Source organism: Neopelma chrysocephalum, unplaced genomic scaffold (genome assembly GCF_003984885.1).
Source record: "Neopelma chrysocephalum unplaced genomic scaffold, ASM398488v2 Primary Assembly neopelma1_106b, whole genome shotgun sequence".
Taxonomy (NCBI): domain Eukaryota; kingdom Metazoa; phylum Chordata; class Aves; order Passeriformes; family Pipridae; genus Neopelma; species Neopelma chrysocephalum.
This window is the reverse complement of record NW_020897771.1, coordinates 808,154-816,388: the sequence shown is the minus strand read 5'-3', so window position 1 is coordinate 816,388 and position 8,235 is coordinate 808,154. Positions and strand designations below refer to the sequence as shown.

The 8,235-nt window shown below is 68.9% G+C and overlaps 2 protein-coding genes across 4 annotated transcripts in view; one reads left to right on the top strand and one right to left on the bottom strand.

The window, feature by feature from the left end:
• The window catches only part of NUP160 (nucleoporin 160), a 32,113-nt gene extending 31,424 nt beyond the window's left edge, over positions 1-689 (bottom strand). For both annotated transcript variants that reach the window (XM_027696349.1, XM_027696348.1), the window contains exon 1: positions 487-689. In XM_027696349.1, coding sequence (XP_027552150.1) covers positions 487-689 — 203 coding nt within the window. The remainder of the gene's footprint in view (positions 1-486) is intronic.
• A 4,068-nt stretch (positions 690-4,757) lies between these two features.
• The window catches only part of PLEKHG3 (pleckstrin homology and RhoGEF domain containing G3), a 5,300-nt gene continuing 1,822 nt past the window's right edge, over positions 4,758-8,235 (top strand). The window contains exons 1-15 of one of the 2 annotated variants that reach the window (XM_027696362.1): positions 4,758-5,070; positions 5,158-5,258; positions 5,363-5,432; positions 5,521-5,567; positions 5,645-5,795; positions 5,964-6,098; positions 6,189-6,371; positions 6,545-6,637; positions 6,723-6,809; positions 6,919-6,952; positions 7,038-7,145; positions 7,320-7,394; positions 7,485-7,523; positions 7,642-7,649; positions 7,736-7,921. In XM_027696362.1, coding sequence (XP_027552163.1) covers positions 4,795-5,070; positions 5,158-5,258; positions 5,363-5,432; positions 5,521-5,567; positions 5,645-5,795; positions 5,964-6,098; positions 6,189-6,371; positions 6,545-6,637; positions 6,723-6,809; positions 6,919-6,952; positions 7,038-7,145; positions 7,320-7,394; positions 7,485-7,523; positions 7,642-7,649; positions 7,736-7,921 — 1,593 coding nt within the window. In that variant the 5' untranslated portion in view covers positions 4,758-4,794. Of the gene's footprint in view, positions 5,071-5,157; positions 5,259-5,362; positions 5,433-5,520; positions 5,568-5,644; positions 5,796-5,963; positions 6,099-6,188; positions 6,372-6,544; positions 6,638-6,722; positions 6,810-6,918; positions 6,953-7,037; positions 7,146-7,319; positions 7,524-7,641; positions 7,650-7,735; positions 7,922-8,235 lie in introns of both variants that reach the window. The other variant, XM_027696361.1, reaches the window with a different exon arrangement.

Below are 8,235 nucleotides of genomic sequence, written 5' to 3'. Positions count from 1 at the left end.
TCTGAGAGGGGTGGGAAGAGGGAGATGAGGATGAGGAGGGTCTGAGACAGTGAGAAGGGAGAGGTGAGGATGAGGAGGGTCTGAGGGGGGTGGGAAGGGAGAGATGAGGATGAGGAGGGTCTGAGAGGGTGAGAAGGGAGAGATGAGGATGAGGAGGGTCTGAGGAGGGTGAGAAGGGAAAGGTGAGGATGAAGAGGGTCTGAGTAGGGTGAGGAGGGTCTAAGCGTGATGAAGAGGGGAGAGGTGAGGGTGAGGAGGGTCTGAGAGGGGTGAGAAGGGAGAAGTGAGGATAAGGAGGGTCTGAAGCAGTGGTAAGGGAAGAGACGAGGATGAGGAGGGTCTCAGGAAGGGAAAGGCCTGAAAGGGGTGAGAAGGGGAAAAGTGAGGATGAGGAGGGCCTGAGGAGGTGAGGAGGGGGGAGTTGAGGATGAGGAGGGTCTGAGGGGAGCGACGCGGCGGGGGGGGGGGTCGGGGGTGCGTACTCACCACCGCACCCATCGGTTCCTGGTGGCGGCCGCGAGCTGCGCGCTCTCCTGGTAGCAGAAGCCGCCGGCGCTGTCGGGGTAGCGGCCGGCGGGGAGCGGGGCGGTGCCGGGAGGCACGAAGAGCAGCTCCTGCGGGGGCCGCGGCGGGGCCCGCCCGGCCGCGCTCAGCTCCAGGCAGCTCCGCGCCGCCAGCGCCGCCGCCATCTTGAGCCGCCGCGTTCCCGCCTCAGCCGCGCGGGGCACGACGGGAACTGCGGGGGAGGGAGCGGCGCGCCCCCTGGCGGGCGGGAGGACGGGGGGCAGGAGGGAGGGGGTCTCCCCCTGGCGGGCGGGAGGACCGAGGGCAAGAGGGAGAGGAGGGAGAGGGTCTGGGAAGGGGAGGATGGGGGGGTTGGGGAAGGAAGGAAGGAGGGGGAGAGGGTCTGGGGAGGGGATATGGGCAAGGAGAAATCTGCGGAGGCGGAATACGGGGAAGAGCGGTCCAGGGAGGTGGTTTGCAGAGAGGATTTGGGAAGAGGGGAAGGGAAGGAGTTATGGCAAGAGGGGGCTCTGGGGAGATGGGAAGGAGAGAGGGATTTGGGGAGGGGAGTTTGGGAAGGGGGCGTGGGAAGGGTCCATGAGATTCGGGGCAGGCCTCTGGGGGACAGGACAGGATCTGGGTCTGGCTTAGTGGGGGCGGTTACAGCCCCATGTGCCCCCAGCAGCACCCATCATCCAGCCCCCAGCACCCACCTGTGCCCACACCTCATCCCGGTGAAGGAGCCGCCACCATCCCGGCCGTGTCCGGCTCCGGCTGCTGGCACAGCATGTGTTCCTGTGCTGGCAAGGGCAGCGGGAACCCCACCACCCCACGGGTGCCACACGTCCCCCCACGATGCCACGCAGTGCTGGTGTCGGCCCTGGCCGTGTTCCCGCTCCGCTCGGAACAATCCAGCCTTTGAGCGGGATCCAGCGCCGGTGGCACAAGGCTCCCGCCGGCAGAATGGGCCCATTCTGGTGGCATGTGCTGAAGGGGGCTGGGGGCTCCAGCTCCCCCTCAGCTTTATTTGGGGTCAAAGAGCCCCGTGTGGCTGTGGGAGCCGTGGGGACCTGGCACAGCTGGATTTGGGGGCTCAGGCATCGTGGCAGTGCTGGAGCAGGGCGCTGGCGACGGAAGGGGCAGAGGTGGGATAGAGAGGGACTGGGTGTACCCCCCATCCTGCCCCGGCACCGGGGGGTGCCCCACATCCATCCCATGGCTGGTGGCACGCTGTGCCCGTGGTGGGACAGTGACTCCGCGGGTGCCCTGGTGGGTGTGGGATCCCCCCACGCTGTGCATCGGTGCACCCCGGAACAGCGCCAGGGCTGTGCTGGGACAGTACCAGGACCGTGCCAGGAATGTGTCAGGACAGTACTCGGACCATCCTGGGACCACACCTGGACTGTACTGGGACCATACCCGGACCGTACCGGCACCGGGACAGTACCTGGACCACACCTGGACCGTACCGGGACAGAACCTGGGCTGTACCGGGACCATACTTGGTCCGGACAGTGACCGGGACAGTACCGGACCGTGCCCCACACGCCGCCCAGGCTCCCTGCGATCCTATCCCGCTCCCATTCCCGGGAGTCCCCGTTCCCGGGGCCGGGCGGGGCGGCCACTGTCCCCGCCCCGGGGCGCTCCCGCCGCTTCCTGCGGGCACGACCGGGACGGGGCGGGACGGGACGGGCTGGGGCGGCGGCGGGAGCGGAGCGCGGTGAGTCCGGCCCGGGCGGGAGCGGGGCACGGCCGTGGGGGCCGCGGGGGGGAAGCCGGGGGTCCCCGCCGGGCGGGAGGGGGCGGTCCCGGGGGTGCCCGGCAGCGGGGGTCCCGGCGAGGCGGGATCCGGGGGTCCCGGTGGGGCAGGAGCCGTTGCATCCCAGTGGGGCGGGAGTCGTTGCATCCCAGTGGAGTGGGATCCCTGAGACCCGGTGGAGCAGGATCCGTGGGTCCCGGTAGGGCGGGAGCCGTTGCACTCCCGTGGGGCAGGATCCGTGGGTCCCGGTGGAGCAGGATCCACGGGTCCTGGAGGGGAAGGATTCGTGGATCCAGGGATGCCCGGAGCTGTGGGTGCCAGTGAGGCAGGAGCTGGGGGTCCCCACGGGAGCTGTGGATCCTGGGGTGACCAGGGCTGGGTCCCGGGGGGTGCAGTGGACTGGGGGCTCTGGGACTGCTGCGAGACTCCCGGGACAGGCACCCACGGAAACGTGGGGGGTCTCCAGGCCCAGCCGGAGCGTGCAGAACAGGCTGCGGCATGCGGGGTGACCCCTGGACGGGGGTCCCGGTGTGGGGTGGGGGTGCCCCGCGCCCCTCCGTTGGGATTAGGCGGTGGGACGCCACGGGCACCGGGCACTAAGAGGCTTTGGCAGCCCCGCGGGGTCGATGCCGCCGTGTCCCGGGAATGTCGTGACACGGGGACCCCCGTCGTGCCGGACCCCCGGTGTCCCCGCGGGCGGGAGCGCCGGCGCCCAGCCCGTGCCCGCCGGGCCCGGCGGTGCCAGCCGGGGCCGGGAGCGACGGGAGCGACGGCCGCGGCAGCTGGGCTTGGAGCCGCGGGGACCTCCCCGCTCCCAAGGCCGCTGGGATTCTGGAAAATGCCTGGAAATGGTGAACCGCCTGCCCTTATATGGCTCCGGCGGGCTGGCGCGCCTCGGCCCCTCTCCCGGCGTGCCGTGCCGTGCCGGGATCCTGGGAAAACGCCGTGGGCTGTGCCTCGCGCCCCAACTCCCGCGCTGGAATGTGCAACGGGGCAGGCGGATCCCACGGCGGGGAGAAAACCCCACCTCCCACCTCCCTCCCGCCGGCACCGGCTCAACCCCGGCCCCTGCCTCAGTTTCCCCCGCTGGGGAGTTTTCGGGAGCACCCGGTTGCACCCAGGTCGGCACTCCGGGGGCTGGGGGTACCCGGGGGCTGCGGCGGGTCGGGGGATGAAGGTCGGGGCTAATCCCGCCCGGAGCAGGCGGGAGCCGGGGGGCTCTGGGCAGCCGTGTGCCCACCGAGGTGACACTGGGGGAGTAAGAGGATCAACCCCCCCGCTCGCCGGGGCGGGACAGAGGTGGCCAGAGGGCCGAGGCAAGTGGCCACGGTCCCGGTGACGTGGGAACGGCGCCGTAATCCCGGTGCTCTGAGCGGATTAGGGTGGCCGGGGCTGGCCTTTGGAGACGAACTGCGGTGGCCACAAATCCCCGGCGGAGTGTCACGTGGGGGAGCCCCTGTCTGGTCCCCCAGTGCCACCTGGGGGTCCCCTCTTGTCCCCCAGCAGAGTGGGATGGGGGTCAGACCGTGCCGGGGGGGATGCTTGGAGGCCCCGGTGTCACGGGCTGCCCATGGGGCTGGGTGTCCCCCTGGAGTCGGGCTGCCCGTGGGGCCGGGTGCCCCATGGCTGTGGGGCTAAGGAATTTGGGGTTGGGGGGGGCTGCTCACCAAATCATCTGGGGTGCCCAGGAGGTGCCTCACGGCAGAGCCAGCTGTGCCAGCACCCAGGGTCCCAGGCCGTGGCACCGCTGGGGCTGTGGGGCTGGACCCCACTTGGGGAGCACCGTGGTGGCTTTTTGGGGGGCTTCTGGCGTGCTTGGGGAAGCCCCGGGGAGGGCGGTGGCAGGATGGCGGCCAGGCGGCACGGTGGGTGTGGGGAGGCGCCGGCAGGAACCGGCCTGACCGGTTGGGTGCCGGTGCTGGGGGTGCCGGGGGGCTCGGGTGGCCATGTCCCCGGCACAGCACGTGGCCTGGCTCAAGGTCACCGTCCCCAGGGCCACTCTCCGGGGTGACCAGGCTCGGTGGCCTCGCTGTTCCGACGTGCTTTGCTGCCGGCCACTGTTTTTTTGGTGCCCCAGCTGTGTTGGTGGCACTGAGCAGTTTCGGTGGCACGGGAGGATCCCCGTGGCACCGGTGGTCCGGAAGGGCGAGCCGGCACTGAGCTCACCTGGAAGGTGTCCCGCAGGCGCGGCGCTGACGCACAGCCCCGGTGGGTGGGGGCGATGGCGCTGGTCCCACCTGGTCCCAGCACAGTTCCCGAGTGTGGGGTGAGGAAGAGGGCTGAACCCCCAGTCCTCAGCATTGCAGTGGGCTGTGCTGAGATCCTTTTGTGCTGTATCTGGGGATTTTCAGGGTTGGGGGATGCTGGCACCCCTTGGCACGGGGCGGGGGGTTGGCCATCAGGGCTCTTCGTTAGGGTGACCCCCCTTGGTGCCACACGCTACCCAGATTTAGGGGGTCCCCGCACCCCCTAACCCTGCCGCTCTCCCCGCAGAGCCGCCCTGTGCCCCACCGGTGCCAGGCGATGCCGGGATGCCAGTGCCCGCTTGCCCACAGCGCCCTGTCCTGAGCCCGGAGCCCGGCTGTGCCATGGAGGATCCGGCCGGTGCCGTGACCGAGCCGTGGGCCGAGGGGCTCCACAACACCAACAACAATGCGGCCCCGGGGGGGTGGCCGGGTGTCCGCAGTGGGCACCCCCTGGCACCTTTCGGGGGTTCTGGGGCCAAGCCCAGCTACCTGGACCGTGTGGTGCTGGAGATTGTGGAGTCGGAGCGCACCTACGCCCGCGACCTGCGCAGCATCGTGGAGGTGGGTGCAGGGGGGCACCCGGGGGGACACCCCTCGGATGGGGTTTGGGGTCTGGGGGGCGTCACTGCCATCGTGGGTGCCTGGCAGGGTTACCTGGGCAAGATCATCGACGCGGAGGAGCCGGTGCTGCGGCCGGAGCAGGTCAGCGCGCTCTTTGGGAACATCGAGGACATCTACGAGCTCAGCAGGTGGGCGAGCAGGTGCCACCGGGGAGGGGGGGGGCACTGGAGTGCCACCCTGTCCCGTGAGTGTGGGGGGGCTGTGGTCACCCTGTCCCCTCTGTGCCCCCCAGCACCCTCCTGCAGAACCTGGAGAGCTGCGCCAGTGACCCTGTGGCCGTGGCCGTGTGCTTTGTCACCCGGGTAAGGGCGGGCATGGTGAGGGGCATGGGGGGCACCAGGGGGGCACTGGGGCTGTGCCCAGGTCTCGCCACACTCCCTCTGCCCGCAGAGCCAGGAATTCACCATCTACACCCAGTACTGCAACAACTACCCCAGGTGAGTGGGGGCAAAGGGGGGTGGGCAGGGAGGTGGGCAGGGGTGGGCAGGGGTCTGAGCCCACTCCCTGCCCACAGCTCGGTGGCAGCGCTGGCCGAGTGCATGAGGAGCAAGGTCCAGGCGCGGTTCCTGCGGGAATGCCAGGAGCGGCTGCGGCACGCGCTGCCCCTCGGGGCCTACCTGCTCAAGCCCGTCCAGAGGATCCTCAAGTACCACCTGCTGCTCCAGGTGAGCGCCCAGCGCGTGGCACGGCACAGTGTGGGCACCCACTGTGGCATGGGCACCTGGCACAGGTTCCCTGGAGCAGTCCAGGCACCTGGCAGGGCACATTCCCCTGGCACACCCCGGGCAGGACATGCCTGCAGGCACTGCCCTGATGGCACGTGCTGTGCCCAGGAGATCGCCCGGCACTTCGAGCACAAGGCGGGGGACGACTATGAGCTGGTGCTGGAGGCCATCGACACCATGACCTGTGTCGCCTGGTACATCAACGACATGAAGCGCAAGCACGAGCACGCCATCCGCCAGCAGGTGGGCACCGGGGGGTCACCGCTGCCGGGGGGGCACCGGGCGGGCGCTGTGGCAGGTGTCCTGATGCTTGTGTCCCCCGTGTCCGTGCAGGAGATCCAGTCGCTGCTGCTGGGCTGGAAGGGGCCGGACCTGACGAGCTACGGGGAGCTGGTGCTGGAGGGCACCTTCCGGGCACAGCGGGTGCGCCACGAGCGTGCCCTCTTCCTCTTTGACAAGGCCCTGCTCATCACCAAGCGCCGTGGGGACCACTACGTGTACAAGAGCCACATCCCGGTGCGGGACGGGGATGGGGCGCTGGGGGGTGCTGGGCATGGGGGAGCCCACTGAGTGCCGGGGACCCTGGTGGATGCCAGGGATGGAGGAACGGAGCGGGTGTCAGGGACCTCGGTGGGTTCTGGGGTGGGAGTCCTAGTGCATTCCAGGCATGCCAATGCCTCTCCCTGCAGTGCTCCTCGCTGATGCTGATCGAGAGCACGAGGGACTCGCTGTGCTTCAGCCTGGCACACTACAAGCACGGCAAGCAGCAGCACAGCCTGCAGGTAAGGGAGCACGGGGCACTGGGCACCCGGGGGACCCCCCTGGGAACCCCCTGCCTGACCCCAGCGCCCTCCCTGTGCCGCTCAGGCCAAGAGCGTGGAGGAGAAGCGCATGTGGACCCACCACATCAAACGGCTCATCCTGGAGAACCACCACGCCACCATCCCCCAGAAGGTGAGGGTGAGGTGCCACTTGGTGCCACCGGGGACCCCCCAGCATGGCGAGTGGGGGGCAGCTGCACCCTACCTTCACCCTCATCTCTCTTCATCCTCCCCCCACCCAGGCTAAGGAAGCCATCCTGGAGATGGACCTGTTCTGTGAGTGGCACCAGCATCCCGCCATTCCCTCCCTGCCCTCCTCTGTCCTCCCCGTGTTCCCCCGTGTCATCCCCTGTCCCCACAGACCCCCCGCGCCTGCCCCGCTGCAGCCCTGAGCGCCTGAAGAAGAGCTGGTCCTGCCAGCCCCTGGGTGACGCTGCCACCGAGCCACTCCAGGGACGCCGGCAGTCTGGTGAGAGCTGCGTGTCACCAGTGTCCTGACTGTCCCCCGTGTTCCCACTGTCCCCAGTGTCCACACCACACCACCTCCGCCACTTACCTGGGCCAAGCCATGGCTGGGTGACACCAACGCCTGCAGGGAGGGTGGCACTGGCTGCTGATGGTGTCCCTGTCCCTGTCCCCACAGAGCCCTTCCAGCACCAGGAGCACATGGAGACACTCCTGGAACGGCTGCAGGGACACGGGGGGCGCAGGCAGTCGGGTGCGAATGGCAGCAAGGCTCGGGGGACCCGGGGTGCTGACAAGTTTGGGGACACAGGGGTGATGCCACTGTCACCTCACCTCCCCACAGAGCCCGCCAAGCACAACCTGTGGCACCTGGGCGAGCAAGGTGAGCTGGCAGGGCTGCGGCACCAGTGTGATGGGCAGAGGGGTGGCCGGGAGCTGTGGGGACAATTTTGAGATGCTGCACCCCCCTAATCTCTGCTTTTCTCTCTCCTGTTTGGCAGGGCTGAAGGTAAGGCTGGGTGTGGGTGGTTTGGCGTGCCCGGTGCCCTCCAGCCCTGGCACGGGGCACTGAGCCCTGCCCTCACCCCCGCGCAGCATTCTGGCAGCGACGGGGCACTCCTGGAAGGGGGGGAGCCCCCCCAGCACCCCAGAGCCTGGGCGGTGGCTGAGGGCATGGTGGAGGAGGAAGAGGAGGAGGAGGGAGAGGAGGCTTTGGGCAAGGACTGCCAGGAAGAGCTGCATGAGACTGGGAATCTGCTGGTGGAGCCCCAGGAAGAGCAGGTACCCACCTTGGTCCCCCATATCGCTTCTGGGGTACCCCATGTCACTCCCAGGGCACACAGTATAGCTCCTGGGGCATCCCACATCACTTCCTGGGCACCCCACATCCCTCCCTGGGCAGGACCCAGTGTCATTCCCGAGGTGTTTCCATATTGTTTCCAGGGCAGCCCATATGACTCCCAGAGCACCCAGTGTCACTCCCAGGGCACCTGGTATCGCTCCTGGGCCCTTCATATCGTTTCCAGGGCACCCAGCATCATTCCCAGGGCATCCCACATCTCTTCTAGGGTACCCCACATCACTCCCAGAGCATC